This window comes from Amborella trichopoda, chromosome 10 (genome assembly GCF_054954075.1).
Source record: "Amborella trichopoda isolate Santa Cruz 75 chromosome 10, AtrichopodaSantaCruz75HAP2 v2.0, whole genome shotgun sequence".
Lineage (NCBI taxonomy): Eukaryota > Viridiplantae > Streptophyta > Magnoliopsida > Amborellales > Amborellaceae > Amborella > Amborella trichopoda.
In genome coordinates, this window is record NC_142345.1 from 23,847,755 (window position 1) to 23,872,316 (window position 24,562).

The 24,562-nt window shown below is 41.5% G+C and overlaps 1 protein-coding gene across 2 annotated transcripts in view; it reads left to right on the forward strand.

Moving 5' to 3' along the window:
- The window catches only part of LOC18423436 (Xanthine/uracil permease family protein), a 40,253-nt gene extending 23,058 nt beyond the window's left edge, over window positions 1–17,195 (forward strand). The window contains exons 2-14 of one of the 2 annotated variants that reach the window (XM_006828041.4): window positions 12,571–12,668; window positions 12,775–12,951; window positions 13,124–13,224; window positions 13,318–13,393; window positions 13,487–13,546; window positions 13,651–13,838; window positions 14,123–14,219; window positions 14,321–14,407; window positions 14,931–14,989; window positions 15,092–15,183; window positions 15,300–15,377; window positions 16,080–16,240; window positions 16,652–17,195. In XM_006828041.4, the coding sequence (XP_006828104.1) occupies window positions 12,571–12,668; window positions 12,775–12,951; window positions 13,124–13,224; window positions 13,318–13,393; window positions 13,487–13,546; window positions 13,651–13,838; window positions 14,123–14,219; window positions 14,321–14,407; window positions 14,931–14,989; window positions 15,092–15,183; window positions 15,300–15,377; window positions 16,080–16,240; window positions 16,652–16,864 (1,487 nt within the window). In that variant the 3' untranslated portion in view covers window positions 16,865–17,195. The remainder of the gene's footprint in view (window positions 1–12,570; window positions 12,669–12,774; window positions 12,952–13,123; window positions 13,225–13,317; window positions 13,394–13,486; window positions 13,547–13,650; window positions 13,839–14,122; window positions 14,220–14,320; window positions 14,408–14,930; window positions 14,990–15,091; window positions 15,184–15,299; window positions 15,378–16,079; window positions 16,241–16,651) is intronic. The other variant, XM_011628630.3, reaches the window with a different exon arrangement.
- Window positions 17,196–24,562: the final 7,367 nt, after the last annotated feature.

Consider the following 24,562-nt stretch of genomic DNA (forward strand, 5'->3'; position numbering starts at 1 on the left):
CATCTTCTTTGAGGAGTCTTCACAGTCCCTTTCCGCTGTCCATCCGCTTGGGACAGCTGTCGCCGCGTCGTCTCAGCAGCCCCTGTCGACACTCCAGCTATCCCAGCCCGTCGTCCTTCAGTTTGAGACTTCTGTCTCCTCTCCGCCTTCGCTATCCTTGCCGACGCCACAGTTGTCCCAGCCTCCATCCCTCTGGCCACAATCTGCCTCTGAAGATCTCTGGTCGACGCCTTCCCCTAATGGATTTGATCTCTAATTGCCCTCCGTTGGGTTTTCCCCTTCTTCGTCCCCTGGTTCTTCCCTTTCCTAGCAGCCGGATGCCCCTTCTGCTCTGCTTCCTCCCTCACAATTTTGTCTCCCAGCCTCCCTCTGGTTCCGTCTTCCATCCATTTTTTCCCTTTCTCTCTGGTACCTGTTCCTTCCCATAGCTCTATTAGGCTTTCCCTGCCTTCAGATGGCACTCCTTTGAGCTTTGTCGTCGTCCATTCTATGGACTATTCTCCCCCCCAACCTTCGTCTTTAGTGGCCCCCCACCTTACTTTCACTCCTCACTTGGTGCATATCCACAGTGTACACAACCTTCAGGTGGCTTGGCCCCCATCCTCTCTTGTGGTTTTGTCCTCCTATTCCTCCATCCAGACCTATCACTACATCGCCTATTTTGCCACTGATTTTTAGGAGACCCCTTTATATGCCCTCCCTTCCACTCTGGTAACCCCTGTTACCCCCCAAGCGCAAACCCCCTCTAGTTTCTACCCCTACCTGTCGCACTCTACACCCTCGACTTCTCCCTCGTTTCCTCTAGACCTCTACCCCTCTTTCTCACCTTCTTCGAACCAACAGAACGAGGATCTAATACCTTCTGCAACTCCCATCTCTCCCCCTTTGGACCTTGTTGTAACAGAGGTGGTCGATGGGGATGGAACACAGAGTAGCAGCGGCACCTCCCATCTCTCCCCCTCTTACAATGACAGAGGTGGTCGACGAGGATGGGAAAAACAGGGACGTTAGTGCAACTCCCATATCCCCCCCTCTGCCACCTGTAGAGACGGAGGAGGTCGACGGGTTGGACAAACAGAGACGACAGTACAACCCCCATCTCTCCCCCTTTGGCTTCCGTTGAAACAGAGGCAGTCGACGGGGATGGGTCAAACACGGTCGAGGCCAGTATGCGCGAAATGTATAACGTAATGGGTTTCGCCTACGACGGGACCGGCCCACAGGTTCTTAACAACTGACGCTCATAGTAGGTTGCAGGTGAATTTCAGAGGTCAAAGAGAATTATGTAATCTTTTTTCCTCTATTCCTTTTGAGGGTCAGCCTACAGACAGTCTTCTTTTGATTTCAAACCCAACCACCGTGCGGGGTCTCCTAGACTGGCCTCCCCTTCGTAGTCTTAATAAATGAATCTGTTGGTCTAGAATGTTAGAGGTCTAGGATACCTTTCCAAGAAGGAAGCGGTCAAGGATCTCACTTCAAAACATTCCCCTGCAGTTCTTGCTCTGATTGAAACTAAACTACCTGATCTTGACCTCCAACTCATTCGTCAGGTTTGGGGTCGAAGACCTAGCCAATGGGTCTCCCTGGCAGCGAGTGGTGCCTCTAAAGGTATTTGGGTAGTTTGGAAACCCTCTGACCATTCTCTCAATTCCTCCCATATCGGGGAATTCTCTGTCACTGTCCTTCAAACCAGTATTTCTGATGGTGTTCCTTGAAAATTCACAACGGTCTATGGCCTCAACTCTCCATCCCTTAGACATAGGCTCTGGTCAAAACTAGATCTAGTTGCGTTTCTGCCTCATCCCATCTGGTGCCTGGGTGGTGACTTGAACATCACTCGATGGTCCCACGAGAGAAACATCTCTTGTTCAATCTCCCAAGGCGTGAGGGATTTCTCGGATTTTGTCAGTCGAAACGAGCCTTTGGATATCCCCCTCCAAGGTTGTAAGTTTACTTGGTCCAACCATGCAACCAATCCCACCGTCTCTAAACTTGATAGGTTTCTTCTCTCTCTGAATTGGAAGGAACACTTCTCTAGATCCTTAGCTCTGGGCCAATCTATACCCACTTCGGACCGCTGTCCCATTCTTCTAGACACTCTGGCTGTCAAGAGGGGACCGAGACCTTTTAGATTTGAACTCTTTTGGCTGCAAGAGGAATCTCTACATTCCCTCATCCAAAATTGGTGGTTTTCTTATTCCGCTCTCCTCTCTGGAAGAGCAAGATATATTCTGCAGACAAAAATCCAATTGCTCAAAGTCTCGCTTAAGTCTTGGAGTAGGTCTATACCTAGTAACTTCCCTCATCTGAAAACCTCTCAGCTCAACACCATTCAATCTCTTGATTGCCTCGAAGAGCATAGACCACTGATCGACTCTGAACTTGATCTAAGGAATAAGGCAAAGATGGAATACCTCTCCACTCTCAAGAAAGAAGAGATTTATTGGTATCAGAGATCAAGGATCAAGTGGCTAAAAGCAGAGGATCTAAACACATCTTTTTTTCATCGTATAGCGAATTGTTGTAGGAGAGACAACTGTATCTCGATGATCAGACATAACGACTGCCTTTTTACCCAACCTGATGAAATTGAATTCGCCATAGTAGACTTCTTTCAATCTGTTTACTCTGCTCCCCCTGGCCCTAGACCCAGTATGCCTTCCCTCGATGTCTTGAGCCTCTCGGCTGAAAGGACTTTTTACTGTGGAAGAGATTTTGATAGCAGCTGATGCACTACCCAAAGATAAAGCCCCTAGCCCTGACGGTTTCCCAATTGCACCCTTTAAGGCCTTCTGGGACATTTTTGCTCCTGACTTTAAACTCTTCTTCGATGAATTCTTTCTCCGGGGAACCCTTCATAAAGCTATTAACGCAACCTTCCTGGCTCTTGTTCCTAAAGTGGAAGGAGCAGAGGAAATCAAGGATTTTCGCCCCATCAGCCTGCTAAACTCCTCTTACAAAATTCTAGCCAAAGTCCTAGCAACAAGACTTCAACAGGTCCTTCCTTCCATAATCTCCTCTTCTCAAGCCACTTTCATCAAAGAAAGACAAATTCTTGATGGAGCATTAGTGGCTCATGAGTGCATTCACTTACGTCACCTTGAGAAAAAACGTGGCCTTATCTTCAAAATTGACTGGGAGAGAGCTTATGACCTTGTCGATTGGTCTATCTTAGAAGAGACTTTGGTCAGAATGGGTTTCTGAAATCGTAGGAGAAAGTGGATGAGAGGCTGCTACTCTCATCCACACTTCTCTATCCTTATAAATGGGATCCCGAAAGGCTTCTTTTCTTCCTCGAGGGGTCTTCGTCAAGGAGACCCCCTCTCTCCCTTCCTGTTCTCTATCACTATTGAACTTGTCAGCCGTTCTCTTTCCCCGGGTATTTCAGGCTGGTCTTCTCTTCGGCTTCAGGAGTAGTAGACGTGGCCCAATTGTGTCCCATTTGCAATATGCAGACGACACTCTGGTGTTCTTAGATGCCTCCCCTAGGGAAGTGGATACCCTGAATCTCAATGCTTCCAAAATGCAGCTGGCTTCAAAGTCATTGTGGAAAAATAAAAAATGGTGGGGGTTGCAATTTCAAATGCTGAGATTAGAGGGCTTATTCCCACATGGGAATGTAAAGTGGAGGACCTCCCTACAACCTATCTAGGTCTCCCTCTTGGACTAGGCAAACCCAAAAAAGGTCAATGTATTGATAGGGTGGACAGACGCTTGGCTGGATGGAAAGGTCGCCTCCTTTCTATGGCAGGCAGGTTGACTCTGATTAAAGCTACTTTATCAAACTCTTCAGTCTACCTGATGTCGTTCTCTTTTATATGCTTGCTCAAGTGGCCTCAAATCACAAGACCTTCTCCGGGCTACAAAGAACCCAGTTCCTCCCCAAATGGAAGAATATTCTCCTCCACTGTCCACAACAGCCACAAAGATCCAATTTCTGGCAACCACCCTCAGCAGGAACCCTCAAACTTAATTTTGATGGTTGCTCCTTAGGGAATCTCGGACCGGGGCAGGGGGGGTTTTCAGAGACCACCTAGGCAATGTACTTCTTTCTTACTCAGAGCACCTTGGCATCATGGAAGCACACATTGCTGAAGCCTTGGCCCTCATTCAAGGACTGAAAAAGTTTAATTACTCTTTGGGGTTTACACCTTATCATCGAAGGAGATTCAAAGAATGTTCTCTCGTGGGCTAGTAGGGCCTCCACTCGGCCATGGTACCTAACTTCTACATTCGATGAAATTGATCATCTTTGTAGGGATATGGATGTCTTATGGCGACATACTTGGAGGACGTCCAACGACTTCGCCAATCGCTTGGCGAACGAAGGAGCTAATAGGCAATCACAAGGTCAAGCCGGGATCGTCTCCTTTTTTGCACAAGTTCTCTGGTGCAGCTCGCTTACATAGCACTTCACCTGGCTTCTCTTAGCCTCCCCTATTTTTTGCATTTTTTGAAAGCTTCATGTAAAACTTTCTCTTTGGGAGGTCTTATAAGCCCTTCTTGTATATGATACATTGACTGTATTTTTCCAGTCCATCCCTTAGGGGGTGAACTTGGCCTCCTCTCTTGTACAATCCTTTCTCATAAATACAATGTTAACTTTTATCAAAAAAAAACTCTACTGGTGATGCATCACCCCTCAGTTGGTTTTACTCGTTTTCTTAAGCACATTGTGTTCACTTCACACAATAAAATGAACCTGGACTCACTCAACTCCTATGTACGGGTTGGAGATTCATGATCTTCATACCCATGGACTTGTCCCAAGGGAACCAGGTTGTTCAAGCCGCTCTTCCCACTCTTCTCTTTCGAAGCGCGCCTACCGCTCGCACTCAGGCTCCTACCCCCACCTGGATCGAGAAGGGACCTTTGGACCCCTAACTCTCCACTTATTGGTAACGATGGCCAAGCCATTGTTATCACATGCATGGGCAGCTCGAAAGCTGCCACTCACAACATGCACATAGTCACTGGCAATCAACTTGCCACTCGCAACACTCGGGGCAGCCCAAAGGCCACCCCCTCTCTTTCCGCAACAGGCAGTTGACCTGCTGTTGCCCTTGTGGGCAGTCGAAATACCACCCCCTCTCACCTCCACACGAGGACCAGCGGTTCAACAGCCCGTGCCTCCAACACCACTCATATCGGCGGTTATGCTACCAACCCATAACAAACGGGTAGCCGAAAGGCCGCCCTTCACTCTCGTCACCATGGAGCTGGTAGTCAAATTGCCGGTTGCCCACAAAAGGGGAAGCCCAAGGCTGTTCCCTCTCACCCACTCACAAGGACCTGCAGTTCCCCTGCCGGTCCCGTACTTTGGGGCAACCTTAGGGTCACCCCGACTCACTTATTGGCATTGAGCCTCTTAGGTCTCAATCCCTCGCCTAGGGTCGACCCAAAGACCACCCAACGACCACCGCATGCTATTCACCTTGCTCAGGGAAGCCAAAAGGCTGTCTTCAAGCCAACACGTGATCGATGGTCTCACCTCTAGTGACCCAAGCACATGGATGTACATCTGGCGACGGGCAGCCACAAAGCCACCTCACTGCCTACATCACACAACAAGGTCGGCATCTCTAAGGCCGGACCCTCTATCCCATCTTAGGCTGGTCTCGAGACCACCTCGAGGAGGCCTGGAGCTCAAGCGTGGGAAGGGGAGGAAGTGGGAGGGGGAAATGGGTAGAAGGGAGAGAAATGGGTGGGGAAGGGTTGGGGGAAAGGAGAAGGGCCAAGGTTGAAGTAGTGGATGGATCAGGTGGAGGGGAGCGCTCAGGAAGGGAGAGGGCACCGAGGGAGGAGCTGGAGGGTAAGGAATGGAGTGGAGAGAAAGGGGAGGGTGCCAGCAAAGGGTTTCAATTGACATGAAAGGATGGGACCAAAAAAGAGAGGGAGAAGAGGGGGTGGATGAAAGTGGTGCTGTGGGGTGAAAGTATGCTATGGTCTTGGGGTGCTTGTGGAGGCCATTTGGGTGGAGAGGGGTGGAAGATGTGGAGCCGAAGGGGATGGAGGGGAAAAAGTAGAAGGGGAGAGGAGAAATGAAGGAGGTAGTAGGCTGAGGGGTTGAGATAAGGGGAAGAGGCCACAATGGGAGGTGGCGGTAAGAGGTTGGTTATGAGAGAGAGGCCAACTCTGGGATGCGAAGGGGGAGGTTGAGGGAGGGGGACCAAGGGTCCTTTGGCTTGGCCAGGAAGGAAAGGGATGACCCCAAGAGTAGAGGTCTAGAGAGGGGAAGGCCATGATGGTGCCTTGGGTAGACGTGCGGAGGAGGGAGGGTGGGGAGGTGCTAAATGGGGAGTGGAATGCTGTTAAAGGGTGACAGGTGTCCCCTCATCATAGCAGACGGGTGGTGCAGCAAGGGAGAGGGAAGAGGTGCTGTCGGCGGATGGCAAGTGTAAGAAGGAGGGCGGCAGACGGTTGACTGGATTCCTACCATTTGTGTCCAAGGTTGAAGTGCAGAGAGAGGAGGGGTGATCACGTGAGGTGATGTTGGGAGGAAGGTGGGAGGCTCGTCGATGTGAGAGGGTGTAGGCAGGGGAGCACGTGGAGGGCGTCACGTCTAGTAGGTAAATGTAGGAGGGGAGAGCAGGAGGTTGGGTGCGTGGCGTCATGAGGAGAGAGAGAGCGTATCAGCAACTAGGGACAACTGACTAGCTCGAGAGGGACAGGATAGAGCATACCGATTGAAGTCACCGCAAGGCAAAGAATTGGGCCATGTCGAATTTGGCGGAGCGGGCCAATGCTAGGTGGGAAGTCACTGGAGTAGACTGAGCTACTGGGATAGAGTGGTTAGGGCGGGTGTGGTCCCTAAGATGTCGAAAGTAGCTGTTGCGATTGCGAGTCCTATGCTTGCGCCTCTGAACGGTGGTCCACTCATCTTGATCTGCCGGAGGAGGGGTGGCATCCAAGAGGCTAGGACCATGGCGAGATGAGGGGGGAGAGTCCGAGGCCCAGGTGGTGGAAACGCAATAAAAACTCCCATTGAGAGCTAGTTATATCTTTTGGATGGAATGGAACAAGGGTCAACGACCTCAATGAGCATATGGATAGAGCCCAAAGGAAGAACTTCGGTAGACTTCCAGTGGGGTCGACAGAAAGGAGCCGCAATTGTCTCCAATAAGCTTGAAGGTGGACGGATGCCAAGCATGTAAGGGAATATTGGAAATCGTGAGCCATACTTTTTGCTCAGTGAAGGCTCCTAGAAGATGTATCCAAGATCCTATAAAGACAGAAGCTCCTTTGAATGGAAGGGGGCTTCAGTTTAGAGCTCTAGATGCTGTTAGCTCAGAGGGGAAGTGAGAAGAAAAGAGCCATTTGCAAGGTGACTGCAAGAGATGTCTGGGTCCTTCTAAAAAGCTTGACCCCATTTCTCTATGCCTCGAATATCATCTCTTCTTGGGCTAAAGTGGCCCACTAGGGATGAATGCAATTTATGTTCTAGCTCGAAGATGTGGTCGCCAGTCACCTAAATGACAAGGCTGGAGGAGGAGAGAGTAAAGGTGGAGGGAGAAGAGGATTTGGAAGAATGGGGAAAGCTTGTGGAGCGAAGGGAAAGAGGATGGGGGAGAAGTGTACGAAGAGGAGGGGAGAGTGATGGGACGAGCATGATGAGGAGGTTGAGTTAGGGTGGGATAATGTCGAAACTAGTGACCGTAGTTCTTGTATAGGGGAGGGAAGGAAATGGGGAGGGTGGCTCCCTCGGATGGGGCCATATTTGTGAGAGTATTTTTAATACACAAGTTGTAGTGGAACTTGAGGATATCAATCATAATCTTGTCTCTTTTGAGCTCCTTTGGCACTTCATTCCATTGATATAAATTTCTTACCAAACTCAACCAATCCATACAATCTTGGATGTGGAGCTTACCATGAAAACAACCTTGATACCGGTATCCTGTGGATACTCCATACTTTGTGGTTCTTACCTCAAAATTTACTCATTATGTGCAAGTTCAGCGCTTGGAGTTGGTTGAGGAGCTCGATTGGAATTTGCTGTCCAATCTAATGGGTTATGAGCTTGACTCTTCTTGGCAACTGATATTTATAATTGGTTGCGACCATTGATTAATTTCCCCGATCTCTTCTCGAAATTTGCCGGTTTGGACTAGAAAATCTTCCATGGCTAGATATGCTCTATCTAATTTAGTGATTCACAAACTCCATGATCTGTGATAGTATATCCTTGCTTGCAAGATCATGTTTTGGTGGCATTGTGATTAATCGATTTTGAAGCTTTGATACCCACTTGATGTATGAAAGAAGTTGAAAGAAAATAAACTAAAGGGCCATAACCCTGTATTGGTCCTGCCTACGCAGGGTTTCGCGAGGGGTGAGCTAGAAATAGTCCTAACCTTTAGTTTTTAATGCACAAAGTGGTCGCTCTCAGGACTCGAACCCGCGCTCTAGCGCTGGCTACTCGAGCCTTTTACCATCACACCAAGGGATAGCCCCTTGAAAATAAACTAAACCAGAAAACAGAAATTCAAACAAAGGTGAGAGGATATACTCTATCTAGGTCTGTCGAGGTGTCCACCCTTGAGAGATTTGACCGTTTTGGAATCCAACCCAAAAAAAATTTTCATAGGAAAAACCAATTCTTATTCTTCCCATCTTGTCCTTGTCCAACATCTACATACTTATAAAAAAGTTTTAAAACCCTAAATTGCCCCATAGGAAACCCTAATCACCGTTCAACTTTAGCCCTTCATAAATCTCAAAATTAAAAATTTTAAATTCACCCCTCATTTCTCTACAACAAAAAAGAAACAAATACCCTGAAAAAACTAAAAGGCCAAATAACCAAATTTCAATCTCCAAAAAATATAATAAATTGAAAAAATATGAAACCCTTTCAATGGTATGAGCAAATGAAAGCACTAATGCCTTCTAGGATTAAGCATGAGCATCAATCTCCAAAAATATAATAAATAAAGAATACAAAGCCCTTTTAATGGTTTTAGCAAATGATTAAGCATGAGTAGTCTGCATTTCTGTGGACCTTAACCATCCCATATGAGGGGCAATCCATGACATTTTGTCATGAAAGTTTTCATGGAAATCCGAAGTCTAAAGTTTCTTTATGTTAGAGCCTTAGATTGTTGTTACTACTAACTAAATATCAAGGCTAGTTTTCTAGGGACTAATGTGATGAAGACTAAATTATTATGAGAAAATATTTCTCAATTCCACAAAAATGGGTATAATATGGATTTATTCTCTTCAAAGAGCGCATCCATTTCCCCCCCAAGGATGGGTCGAGTATTCGCTTCTGGTTAGACCCCTGGCTTATCTACTCTCGTCCCTCCTCTCGGTTCCCTTCCATCTTCCGTCTCGCCCGTGATCCGTCTGTCACTGTTCTCTCCCTCGTCTCCATTGATAGTGGACCTAGGACATGAAACCTTGATTTCTGTTGCACTTTATGTGACTCTGAACTCCCTGCCTTCCAGGACCTCTCCCTCCTCATTGCCTCCTTCCCCCCCGCTTAGGAGGGGTGAGGACCACATAGTCTAGACTGCCTCCAGCTCTAGGAGGTTCTCAGTGGCCTCCCTCTATCGCTCTTTCTTCACCCATAACCCCGGCACCTTACCAAGCCATCCGGTGATTCCTAAGGCATGATCCACCATCATCCCACCTAGAATCCAGTACTTCATGTGGCTGGCTCTGTTGGAAAGGGTTCTTACGGTTGATCTACTACAACTGAGAGGCCTGCCAATTCCAAATGGATGCGTAATGTGCCGGGAAGCCGAAGAGACCAACACTTACCTTTGCCTCCACTGCCCTACAGTCGTGGCTCTCTGGCATTCCAACCTATCTCTTTTCGATTGGTCCTGGGTTACGCCTGCGGACGTCCCAGTCTCATCTCCTCTTTCATCCTCACTCCCCTGCTGAAAGCCAGGATATTGCTATGGAAAGCCACCATGGGTGCCACATTGTGGACCATTTGGAAAGGACACAACAGTTGTATTTTCCAAGGGGAGACGCATCTCTCTCCAAACTTATTGATTCCATTAGGGGCTCGGTCATCTTTTGGGCCTCTAACCACAAACTCTTCAAAGGAATCCCTGGGTCTACATTTCTATCTCAACCACCGGCGTGCCATAGTGCCTCGGTCAGGTCTCTGGAGACCGTCGAAGAGTGGTGCTGTCAAACTCAACTTCGATGGCTCATCTTTGGGTAACCCCGGCCCAGCAGGAGTTGGGGGAGTCTTTTGGGACGACCACGGATCCACCCTCCTCTCCTACTCTCTCTCTATAGGGGTAGCTGACTCTATTGAGGCGGAGGCCAGGGCACTTCTCGAAGGCCTGCAACGCTTTGATAGCTCTTGGGGTCTCCCTCTCAGGGTGGAAGGGGACTCACAAAGAATCGTCTCTTGGGATTTCGGAGAAGCCCAACCTCTGTGGAGGGTATGGCACATTTTTTATGCTATCTTTGATCTTTGCAGGGATATGCCGGTCTTCTCGACTCATATCTGGCTGGAGGCCAACTAGGTTGCTGACGGGCTAGCAAAACAGGGAGCTGCCTCCGCTCTTCTTCTGGCCTAATCGCTTCTCTTGCCTATTTAGTGGGCCTGCTTTTTGTTTTTTGTCTACTGTTGCCGACTGTATCTATGGGGCTGTGACCCCTGTTTTTTGGTTTTCGTCTTTTCTCTTGTCACTCCTCTTGGTGACTTTTTGCCTTGTACTTCTTTAACCATCAATACAATGTTAACAATATCAAAAAAATATGGATTGCTTCTCTAGTCCAAATAATGATATGAAGGTTTCTTGTGCTTCTGTTCCAGTGATTTTGCGAGAGTGTCCAACTCGGCATTATTACAGATTCTATTTGGCTGTACTGGTGAAGAGGCTGAATAGTTTGGTTTTGGCCTCTTTTCTCTAGTGAAATAGAAAGCAAAGCAAAATTAGCACAATTTTTTCAGCCTTCTTTGGTAGAATTAATTTTTTTTTTTTCATTTTATTCTTTTTGAATCTCTGCCTCCTTTGATTGCAAAACCTAGGGTCTAAGATGCCTGGGTATGGATGCTGGTTTGTACATGTCTATGGGGAGTGAAAACACAACCTAGCATTTCTTAATTCTGGGGCATACAAATGAAAGTATCCTATCCAACTTGATAAGTATATAATGGATAAACTATCATATAAAGTGACATTTGTGTGGTATATTTTAGTTATGTCATGACATATGTGTGGTATATTTCAGTTATGTCATGACATATTCTAGATGTATCTCTTAAAATATTATACTTTATCTTTTCGATAATGTTACTGTATATTGTACTGAGATATCATATTTTAATTCTTTCATGTTTTCATGCATAAAATTACATTTTATTCATTTTCTGTTTTATATTTGTGTAATTTTATGCTTTACATGTATCTTAGGAATATCTGATATTGGTATCAGTACGATCATTACTGATCGTATCGTGTTGAGAAGTATGCGATGCATAGAGATGCCTCTATCTTAAACAAGGGTAAGAAATTTGTCCTAGAACTCCTAATTTAGTGGGGCATCAAAAAGAGGCAAAACCCCTATCTTTATTAAAACCCGACCGGGCTAATGGTTTTCACAAATATGAAGGAAATGCAGAAAATGCATTCCAAGTTTTAGGTGGGTTAGGAAAAGAGCCCGGGCTTAATTGGTTAGCACTTGACGATTTGCAATGCTGCGTTCTAGGCTCAATTCCTACCAAGGGTAGGGGCCCTCTCCCCACTAACTCACCCAAAAAAATTTTAGGTGCATTCTCTTGGATGATACATAAGTCATGTTGTGGGCAAAGTACAATGTTGCCCTCGTAAAAATAACAAAAAACAAGACATTCATGTAGAATATAAACAAAAAATAAAATACCATAACACCTCCCCCTCCCTCTAGATGACATGATACCATGCAAAGCTTGTCTCTCTCCCAAGAAAACTTCTTAATGATGGCCTTTGCGATAATATCTGCAATTTCACCTGAGGTTTATATGTAGTTCATTGCAATTGCTTGTCATGAACCATATGTCTCCCATATTGATGATCCAGCCACCCATGTTTAGTCTTACCACGTGTACTGTGTTTTTGATAATTTAATAGCACTTCATTTGTCACAATACATGACTGTTGGTTTCGCCAAATACACATTTATTTCTGAGAGCGAGTTGGATGACCACACAACTTCTCGATCTGCAAGAGCTACAGATCTGTAGTCTTCTTCAGTGTCTGACCCTTGGCCCCATAATTTTCTGTTTCTGTTGCTCCATGAGTTATTGGACCACCTGGGTCCTTAATTTTTTGAAACTCTGTCAACCATCTTTATGGCTAAAATTTCTGAGATAGTTCGAGTTTCAGACGACATTAGCTTTAGCAATATTTGGTTTGTACTTACTAATCATATAGAAAACCTTATCCTGAAATCTCTCCACAGATAGGTTCATCAGTTTGAGATGAATATATGGAATGGTAAAATTATGCTATCATGTGTCATGACAATTGAGATTCACTTTATGCTTGTGGAGTCTTCAATATTCAGTATGGTTTTATCCTTCATGAACACTTGTCCTTAACCTTATTATTGCTCTTGCAGCGGAAACAATAATTTTGGCCTTCCAAAATTACATCGTGATGTTGGGCACAAGTGTCATTATCCCTACGATGCTTGTGCCATTGATGGGTGGAACCTATGTGAGTAGTAACCTTAGTTCAAATACTGGACAAATCTATTTCTCCCTCAAATGCTCAATTACTACTTAGTTATTCTGTATCAATGTTTACCTTGAATACAACATAGGAGGACAAAGCCCGGGTCATACAAACTTTGTTATTTGTGGCTGGAATCAACACACTTCTTCAAGCATTGTTTGGAACTCGGTTGCCAGCAGTGGTCGGTGGTTCCTACGCTTTTGTTATACCAATCCTCTACATAATAGGCGACTCGTCTTTTCAGAGAATTCCCGATAATCATGAGGTTAGAATTCTTGTAGCTAAAACATTTAGCAGTACTTTTTAGTTTTCTCATCAGAGTAGTTTGCTGGAACATTATCTAAAATGGTTCGTTCATATAGGAGGATTTCTCTCATTTTAAGTTTTATTGGATGGGCATATTCCTCTATCATGCCTTTTGACATGCTTCAATGCAGAGATTCATTCAAACCATGCGAGCAATTCAAGGAGCATTGATTGTAGCCTCGAGCTTGCAGATCATTATAGGTTATAGCCAGCTTTGGGGCATCTTTTCACGGTAATTCACTTGATTATTATCATGTTTTCTGGTATTGGTGGTGTGTTTTGCATGAAGGATGTATGTAATGGTCATGGTTGGTTTTCTTGGCAGGTTTTTCAGCCCCCTGGGAATGGTACCTGTGGTTACATTGGTGGGTTTGGGGTTGTTTGAGCAAGGATTCCCTGCGGTATTCCTGCTTTTCTTATTTATTTTCATCTCCATTGTTTCTTTTGCCAAATTTTTATGAATGTCTTTGATTTTAATTAACTTGTTTTCTAAGGTGGGAAAATGTGTGGAGATTGGCTTACCAATGCTTCTATTGGTCGTTGCTTTTTCACAAGTGAGCTCATCTACTTCTATTTTGAGAGTACACATTCTGTTAAAATTTGAAGTCATTTACGGTCATTGTGGAAATTACCATTGTTGTTACCCTTTGGATTGCAGTACTTGAAGCATGTAAAGGAAGTTAGAAATGTGCCAGTGTTCGAGCGCTTCTCAGTTATTATATGTATTACTATCATTTGGGCATATTCTCATGTCTTAACTGCAGCTGGAGCCTACAGACATAAGCCTCTGAAAACCCAAATCCACTGTCGCACTGATAGATCTCACCTCATATACTCTGCCCCTTGGTAATTTAAATGACAATGCATTGTTTTTTCTGCATTTTGTTTCTTTTGTGAGGAATTATGGATAGGTGCCTAGCACTTGAGAAACTTCAAATTTTGAAGTAGTGCATTGGCATGTCATTTTGTTCACAAATGACTACTTTATCCCACTCACATATTAAATACTATTCAAGGATTATCTAAAACTACTAAACTAAGGACACTAGTGCTTTTTAAGAAAAGGCACTGTCTTAAACTTTCAAATTTTCCTACAATATAATCTTGAAGTCCTGGTTTTGTCTGTGTAGGTTTATGTTCCCATATCCGTTGCAGTGGGGTCCTCCGACATTTGATGCAGGCCATACATTTGCTATGATGGCTGCAGTTTTGGTGTCTCTAACGGAGGTAATATGTGACAACTGAACAAATAAAAATAGGTTATTATTCAACACCGTTTTCATAAATTCATAATAACAAGTTTCTTCTTACGTTTTCTGCAATTGCAGTCTACAGGAGCTTATAAAGCAGCAGCTCGTCTAGCGATTGCCACTCCTCCTCCTGCTTATGTTCTTAGTCGAGGAATTGGGTGGCAGGTGAGCTGAGCTGATCAAACATATAGGACTCTTGCTTCTTTCTTTCTATAAACCTTGATAGTTGGGTTTTCTGGAGAAGCTGAACAGCAATGTAGTACGAACCTTATGAAGAAAAAACCAAGACAAATGGGGAGTGGTTTTGTATTTCACACAACCTCATGGTTGCAGGCACAGAACACCTTGCAGTTGAGCCATGGGCTAGAACCCTTTAATTTTATCTTCATTAGCTTTAAAGTTATGATTAAATTATTTCTGATCAAAAGTGATTTTCCGTCTAACATTTGGCAGTTAAATCAGAAATAATGTCTTCCTACATTTCATACTATTTATTGTTCATATCTTGTCACCACAGTTTCTAGTTTTAATTCTAGATTTTTTCAAGAAAAATAAGGAACTGAGAAACTCTTTTTTTTGCATTGTTTTCCATATGAATAGACACCCTCTTTCTTTTCTCTGTTATAGGTCAGTACTTCCAAATCCTTTTTATTTAATGTAAGTAATTTTGTTAAGTTGTTGGACACAGGGAATAGGCATACTGCTTGATGGGCTATTTGGAACAGGCACTGGTTCTACTGTATCTGTGTAAGGAAAATACGTGTTCAAGATCCATCTTCTGCTCTTTTCTCCTTGGGTGGCATAATAATGACTAGAGCAAAGGTTTGATCTTTTTCATTGAAATTTCAGAGAGAATGTGGGACTTCTTGGGCTGACCCGGGTTGGGAGTCGCAGGGTTGTCCAACTTTCTGCCGCCTTCATGATTTTCTTCTCAATCTTTGGTGGGTCCTCTACAATCTTGTTCCCAAACTTCTCTTCCCTTTGTTTATACATCTGACTGTAATTTTTTTTTTTTGAAATGTTAACATATGACTCACTGTATTTTATGTGCTTGCAGGGAAATTTGGAGCTCTTTTCGCATCCATTCCCTTCCCCATATTTGCGGCACTCTACTGTATCTTGTTCGGCCTTGTAGGTTTGTCATCAAAATCTTACTTTTTATTGTAAAGGAGGAAAATCCATATTCAGAGGTCTCTATCCTCGTCGTATAAATGGTTGGATGGTGATGGGGAGAGAGAGGGTCCTGCCACAAGGATTATGTCATGCTCTGGAGGGCAGTATTTTAAAAAGCGGACCGCCTAGCGCTTGGGCGGCCGCCGAGGTGGTCCAGAAGGCACGGGTGCATCGCCCAGGTCTAGGCGGCCAAATTAGGCAGATATCCCTAGGTGCCTGCCTAGGCGCCCGCCTGACCCGCCTAGGTACCCGCCCTGCATCCCTCCCAGGGGCGGAAATGAATCGTTGAGGGTATTTTTAGGTCATTTGTTTTAATACTGAAGGGGCAAAATTGTGGGTTACCTAAAACCCATTAGAGCCTATTTTAGAGAGAGAACAAACCCAAAAAAAAAAAAAAATTCTACTGGGCCGTCCAGGTTTTGGGCACCCGCCTAAACGCTGGGCAGCCTGGACCCCCCGACAGCCTAGGTGCCGCGTAGCACTTTTTGAAACACTGTTGGAGGGTTACACTCTCTCCATCACACATCAATTGATTGTATGATACCAACTCCTTTGACCAATCATATTGTATTATGTATGCACAAGGTATGTCTATATGTATGTTAATATATATGGTTGTCAATTTCGCCACATATGTCATGTATGCCTTTTTGTGGGTATGCAGCATCAGTTGGGCTCTCATTCCTTCAGTTCACCAACATGAATTCTATGAGGAACCTTTTCATAACTGGGCTTTCCCTCTTCCTTGGAATATCAGTTCCCCAATACTTCAACGAATTCTGGGCTTCTGCCCGTCATGGTCCTGCCCATACGCATGCAGGCTGGGTAAGAGACTTTTATTTGTTTATGCTTTATAGGGAAAATATCAAGACACTACTTGGAGCATCTGCCAACATCATGTAGGTGACCTAGAAACATGGAACATCAGGATGGTATATTGGCCCATTATTTCCTGAATGACTATTTTACACCGTGTCATTGTAGCCTGTGACAGGCACTGTCCAGCATTCTAAACAACAGATTAGTTGTGAAATATCTTTCCAAAAAGAAAATAGTGGTAAAATAGTCATTCTACAGATTCCCAATATTATTGATATTTTGAGTTCCTAGAGCACCTGCATCGCTGATCCAAGCATGCAAGGCAGCGGTTGGTTGGTTTCCGTTGATTTTATCATGTAGAACTGAATTTTCTTTGAAGCAATTTTCTGAACAAAAGATTATGATGATGGGATGCAGTTTAATGCTTTCTTAAACACGATCTTCTCGTCTCCACCAACAGTTGGATTGATAGTTGCTGTTACTCTCGACAACACTTTGGAAGTGGAGAAGTCAAAGAAAGACAGGGGTATGCCATGGTGGGTGAAGTTTAGAACTTTTAGAGGAGACAATCGGAATGAAGAATTCTATACATTACCCTTCAATCTCAACAGGTTCTTTCCACCCACATGAGTCTTTGGCACTAAACAAATCAGCCAATGATTATGGGCTGCCTTTTTTGTATTGTTATTAGTGATGGCAAGATGGGTTCGGTAAGGGAGAGCTAATTTAATGTTTTTAGGAGATTTCGGCGCAAGGCCTCATCTCCTTGGGGACTGAAGAAACTCTTTTGATAGCTAAGCCTCTGAATTCAACACTGATCATTTTTTCCTTTGCATCATGTCGTTGATGTTGTTGCTTGTGTTGCAAGTGTAATCAAATTTGTTGGCCTTCCAACAATGTGTAAGAGAAACATGAGCAGCAGCTGAATGTAATATTCTAAGTTCTTGGTGTTGTAACAAAATTTACAGAGCAGCCTTTTCTTTTTGTTTTACTTCACACACAAACACGCACATGCACTTAAAAGGTATTGCATTTTTTGTTTTAATTGTGGGAAAATATTGCAGCTGTCATTTGTTCAAAAAGCATATGTATGGAGGTGAACTGCTGCTTGGGCATGTCTCCAACAAATCCTCCCATGTTTGTTCATTTGTCCAACACCCATCTGTTTTCAAACTGAAAACGGATGGTAGATATGCTGCCTGCGCACTATGAACTGATTGGATATGCACTATGCTCCATATGTTGTTCCGAATGTTGGCAATTTTAGCCGTTTTGTGCAGGACACTTAACATCTGCAGAGTTTGGACACATATATTCTTTATGAATTTTAGTAAATGAAAATTAGTGTGATGCATCGTGCTTTCAGAGAGTAAACTACACCTTGTATGAACTATCACTGGTCAACAATGGACGGCTGATGAACCATTCCACCACGCAAGGGGAAACAACAATTATTGATGGTACCATTTCTAAATTACATACAACACTAATTGCATTAGCGAATGGTTGCGGGTAAGGAAATGCTTTGGCTAAAAAGATTGAATTGCTTATGAGGAATTTCCTTTGGGGTTCTTTGAGGGACTCAAAAAAATTCCATCTCCTTAGATGGGATAGGCTATGTACACCAAAAAGGGAAGGGGGTTTAGGGATTAGGAAAATCAAGTTGGTTAATCAGGTTTACTTTGTAAATGGTGGTGAAGAAGTTTAAATTTTAAAGATCAGCTTTGGTATACAGTGATAAGCTAGAGGTATGGTAATGATAGATTCAATATGTGGGTTGGAGGCAGGCTTGGTAGCAGAAGGATGTCACATTTTTTGAGATCTATTTATTCATGTAAGGCTCTTATCCACAAAGATATCAAATGGACAATTGGTGATGGAAGTAATATCTCTTTTTGGCACCATAAGTGGTTAGATAATTCTCCGTTAAAATATGTGTTTTTTTTTATTTTCAACAGGGTGGGTAATCCCAATGCGTTGATTTCAGATCTCTTTGAGAGAAGGGGGAATCAGATTGAGTTGAAGATCATTTTACCATATAATAGAATTCCCGATCAGTTTTTCTCGGAGTTTAGTGGTTTGTTATCAGCGTTAAATGAGTTGTATTTACCCCTTAATGTGGAAGATGGGGTGGTCTGGGATATTGTAAAAGATGGTGTCTATTCGGTCAAATCTATGTACCATCTAATTTCACGATCGATAGAGATAATCAATGCCCGCAATTGTTGCTACCTAGCAGTGGCTGCTTCCTCTAAAGATCCAAGCTTTTTTGTGGTTGGCGGTTTAAAACAAGGTATTGACTACAGATAATCTCATTAAAAGAGGGAAAATTCTGCTTAATATATGTTTGTTATGTAAAAAGGATGCTGAATCAAGTGCTCATCTTTTTCTACATTGCCTTTTTACTAGTAGTATATGGAGTTGGTTTTTTGCTCAAGTTAAAGTGGTGTTGATCTTACCTCCAGATGTTATAGAAATTATTGGAGCATTATTTGTCTATTCTTTACCTCAAACTGGTGTGGTGATTTAGCAAATAGCAAGACATGGAATTTTATGGGAGGTGTGGAAGGAGAGAAATAGAAGAGTGTTTGACAGTAATTGTTTACCAGTAGATAGAATTTTGGATCATATACTCCATTTTATTTGGATGTTTTTGTCTATCACAAAGGTGTGGAGAGATATTATAGAAGTTAATGTTAAGAGAAATCTATACAATCTTTTTCAGTTGGGTTATAGGAAATATAAACCGAAAGGGAACTGGACCGCTCTAGTAAGAGGTGTTTTGAAACTTAATTTTGATGGGAGCTCTCTTGGTAATCTAGGTCCAGCGGGTTTTGAAGGAGTTTTGAGGGATTGGGAATGACATATTCTTTTTTCTTATTCAAGTCCTTTAGGTGAGAAAATTGCAAATCAGCTGAATTTTTGGCTCTTCTTTATGGCCTGAAATTACTTAGCGACTAGTTTTTAGGTTCGATTTGCATTAATGAATGAGATTCCCTCAATGTTATCAATTGGTGTAAGGGGGAGATGAAGGTACTTTGGGAATTGCGTTCTATTTTGCTCCAAATTTTGGACTTATCCTGATCTTTTTCTCTTTCCTTCGTCTACGTTTTCTGGGAGGCTAATGTTTTGGCTGATAGTCTAGCTACAAACGTCACTTCTCTTTATGAGATTTTAGTCTCTAATGATGTAATTTTTGTTTAGCTCTGAAATAAAATTATATGAATGTTATAAAAAAATAAGTAAAAAATACTTTGGCTAAAGGAACTCCTGCGTAAGTATAATATCTATTTACTCCTTAGGGCAAAACACATGCTAGTGATACCTTCTAGATTTCAAATTTTGGTGATGTAATCTCTACTACCATAAAACAATCTCAGCAAAAACGCTCTTCGAAAATAAACTCTCTTTGTAGTAGAACAAGTTAACACTTGAAGATTGAATAGAGACTGCCCTATTTTTGAAGGGCTAGATCCAAGTGGTACAAAACTCAAATTTCAAATTTTTTCTTTTAAAAATAATCGAGTAATTCTTGTGTCTTACCCAAATTTCATACTAAAAAAACTCAATGCTTTATATATAGGGTGTAGTTGTTGCAACTTGAAACAATCAAAGCAAGGTTCACCACACAAATTTCATTATGAGATGTAATTTTGGTATAAAATTTATTCGGATGGCGTGGAAATCTATTTTTATATTTAATTATAAAATTTTAAACTTCAAAAATAGTTTAGATCAAGGAGATCTATAAACACATGAAAACATTGAAAATAGATGGTCAAAATAATGTGGTGCAAGATATATTATTTTTGGGACTTATAATCTTTTATGTTTTTCTTCGTATTCATAGTTTTGATATTGAGATTATCAATTAGAAGGTTTTCCAACTTCAAAACACCCTTTTGTAATGGATTTTTAGGTGCATCTTAATTCTACATTTTAAAGTTACAACTTTATATAAACACTCACACTCTCTCTTTCTCTATATATAGTTACAACTTTATATAAACACTCACACTCTCTCTTTCTATATATATATATATATATATATATATATATATATATATATATATATATATATATATATATATATATGTGATAGTTGAGGATGCATTATTTATTAAATATAAAAATCCAAAAAAATTCTTGACACACTCCAATCTGTGGAATTTCGCATCCAAAGATAAAGAGTGCGTGTTGTATCAAAAGTCAATCGTCTCATAATTATACAATCCCATCTTATTATTCCACATGACGCTGCATTTCATTGAGCAGTTCATCGACGCCTGTTACTAAAATAGATGGTAAAGACACGCTCAAAACAGATGAAACAGATGCACTCTTGTAATTAGTTCGACCGCTAAAGTTGTTGATCTCCACCATCCATTTTAACCAATAACGGTATATATCCTGCTTAACACAATTAAGTTTGGGTAACTAAGTTAATCTCACGAGCGACCTTTCTATGCTTCCTCTACAACATAAAATTTATATATTTCTCTTTATCCTACCGTCTATTTTGAATGGAAAGCTAAAATTGTTTCAATCACAATGTCACGTCTCTACATTATTTTAACTTTAATTTTTTTTACCATCTATTTTAACACCAAATTTTGAATGTCACGTCTCTACATTATCTTATTTTTAATTTTTTTTACAACCTATTTTATATTTTTTTTTTACCACCTATTTTAACACCAAATTTTGAATGTCATGTCTCTATATTATTTTATTTTTAATTTTTTTTACCACCTATTTTAACACCAAATTTGTATGTCCAGCCCTTCAGTAAACTCGCACTATCAAAAAATATATAAAAAATATTTTTAATAAATTAAAATGATCAAAATATCCTTTCAAGGGATATTTTGGTGATTATATTTTATAGAAAATTTAGTTTTAATATTTTTTTTATAGGTACACCGAAACGAGAAAATGACACGTAACAAATTTCATATTCATACAATTTGTATAAAAAAAACTAAAAATAAAATACTTTGAGATGATAGATCTAAAATCAAACGATGAGTAATACTCTTGATCAAAATTGGACGGGTAGATGGTAGGAGAAACATATATCTTATATGCTGCAAGGGAAGTAATCTCTCACATCGCAACAATAGCGTTAGGGTTTCGGCCTTGTTTTCCATTCATACCAAAAACCAATGGTTTAAAAAGAGGATCGGTGACCCGGATCGGGCATTTCAAAAATCCATCCAGATCGGTGAATCGACGTTCCGGATCGAGAATCGGCCGAACAGGTCAGATTAAGCTGTAAAAAAAATATAAAAAAATTATTAAAATTTAGTATAAATGTTGTTTTTTAGGACTCCAATAAGAAATCGGGATATACCATATTATTAATTTTCATTTTTTTCATCAATATGTGAATATTGAGATATTTTTTCTCGGTATATTTTTTCTCTATATGAACTTATTTTAACCATTAAATTGCATCACACAAAATAAAAATCATAGAACTATCATAGATGAAGTATATAATCATACATAGACTACAATAAAGAATGACTTTTTTATAAGAACATTTTAGTTTTTTTGGCAAAAACCTTTTATTTTTTTACAAGAAATGTTTGTTGTATTACATTTTTTTTTGTTTTTAGCAAGAACCTTTTTTTTTTGACAAAAAATACTTGTTGTATTTTATTTTTTTTATAAGAATTTTTTTTTTTGACAATAACTTTTTGTTACTTTTTATTTTTTTGACAAAAACCTTTTATTTTTTGACAAAAAAAAGAAATTTGACAAGAAATATAATTGATAAGAACCTTTCATTTTTTTTATAAAAACTTATTAGTTTATTGATAAGAAAAAAATTTGACAAAAAGAAAAATTGATAAAAAAAAAAACCTTTCATTTTTTTGATAAGAAAAAAATTTGACAAAAAGTGAAATTGATAAAAAAAACCTTTCCTTTTTTCTTATGACAAAAATACTTGTTGTATTATTATTTTTTTATAAGAACTTTTTTTTTTTTACAATAACTTTTTATTATTATTTTTTTTTTTTTGACAAAAATTTTTTATTTTTTTGACAAAAAAAAGAAATTTGACAAAAAAAATAATTGATAAGAACCTTTCATTTTTTTTTATAAGAAAATTTTTATTTTATTGATAAGAAAAAAAATTGACAAAATGCGAAATTGATAAAAAAAACCTTTCATTTTTTTTATAATAAAAAAAATTGACAAAAAGCGAAATTGATAAAAAAAAACCTTTCATTTTTTTGATAATAAAAAAATTTGACCTCAAAAAAATAAAATTGAAAGAACCCCCTTTCGTCACAACGAGAATCGAACCCATGCCCTCCAAAAGAATTTTATAGCCAGTAAGCCACATGCTACTTAGTAGTATTAAAAGCGCAAACAAAATATATAATATATTAATGTTTCAAATTAATACCTTCACACTATCCCACCTCAAAGAGGTAGAAGGAAGTTGTAGTGAATAAATACCTCTTTGTAGTTAACGAGGATAACGCGTTCGAAGTGATGAGAGTCACGTGACGAGGTGTGCAGACTTTAAGGTTCATGTACTTTGAAAATGTACAAAAAATGCCCATTTACAAAAATGCCCATTGAAGAATCGAAAATGTACAAAAATGCCCATTGAAGAATCGAAAATATACAAAAATGCCCATTAAAGAATCAGCGGGCCATAACTTCGAAAATGTACAAAAATACCCTTTTACAAAAATGGCCATTGAAGAATCTAAAATGTACAAAAATGCCTATTGAAGAATCGAAAATGTACAAAAATGCCCATTGAAGAATCAGTGGGCCATGACGTCATGAATCTAAGAATATCGAAGAATCGGGAGAATCATGACGTCACATGGCGATTTGTCGAACCCGAGCGAGTTGAAGAATCCGGAGAATCTGGGAGAATCATGACGTCACATGACGATTTGTCGAATCGGGAGAATCATGATGTCACATGTCGAATCGGGAGAAGCACGACATCACATGGCGATTTGTTGAACCCGAGGGAGTTGAAGAATCCGAAGAATTTGGGAGAATCATGGAGTCACATGGCGATTTGTCGAATCGGGAGAATCATGATGTCACATGTCCAATCGGGAGAATCATGACGTCACATGGCGATTTGTCGAACCCGAGCGAGTTGAAGAATCTGGGAGAATCATGACGTCACATGGCGATTTGTCGAATCGGAAGAATCATGATGTCACATGTCGAATCAGGAGAATCATGACGTCACATGGCGATTTGTCGAACCGGGCGAGTCCAAGAAATTGGCGATTTGTCGAATTGGGAGAATCATGAAATCACATGGCGATTTGTCAAACCGGACGAGTCGAAGAAATTGGCAATTTGTCGAATTGGGAGAATCATGACATCACATGGCGATTTGTCGAACCGGGTGAGTCGAAGAAATCAGGACACATGACATCGGGAGAATCATGACGTCACATGGCGATTTGTCGAATCGGGAGAATCATGACGTCACATGTCAAATCGGGAGAATGACGTCACATGGTGATTTGTAAAACCAGACGAGTCGAAGAAATTGGCGATTTGTCGAATCGAGAGAATCATGACATCACATGGCGATTTGTCGAACCGGGCGAGTCGAAGAAATCGGGACACATGGCATCGGGAGAATCATGATGTCACATGACAATGAATCATGACGACATCGAACCGCGAGTCGAAGAATCGGGAGAATCATGACATCACATGGCGATTTGTCAAACAGGGCGAGTCGAAGAATCCAGGAGAATCATGACGAAATCGAATCGAGCGAGTCGAAGAATCTAGGAGAATCATGATGTCACATGGTGAATCATGACGAAATCGAACCGGGCGAGTCGAAAAATCGGGAGAATCATGACATCATGTCGCAATTTATCGAACTAGCCAAGTCGAAGAACTGGGCGAATTCCGGTATTTCACTGGAACCGACCCATGGAAGAGTTGAAGAACCGAGCGAATCATGATGATATCGAACCGGGCGAGTCGAAGAATCAGGAGAATTATGACGTCACATGGCGATTTGTCGAACTGGGTGAGTCGAAGAAGCGTGTGATTTTCAGTATTTCACTGAAACAGCCCATGGAAGAGTCGAAGAACCGGGCGAATCATGACGTCACATGGCGATTTGTCGAACCGGGCGAGTCAAAAAACGGGGCGATTTTCGGTATTTCACTGAAATCGGCCCATGGAATCGCCTGTTCTATAGTAGAACCGGGCAAAGAACAGGGTGATTGCCGGTATTTCACTGGAACCGGCATAGGGTCTGTCGATTCTCGAGTCAAATAATTTTATTGGAACCGATACGGGGTCTGTCGATTC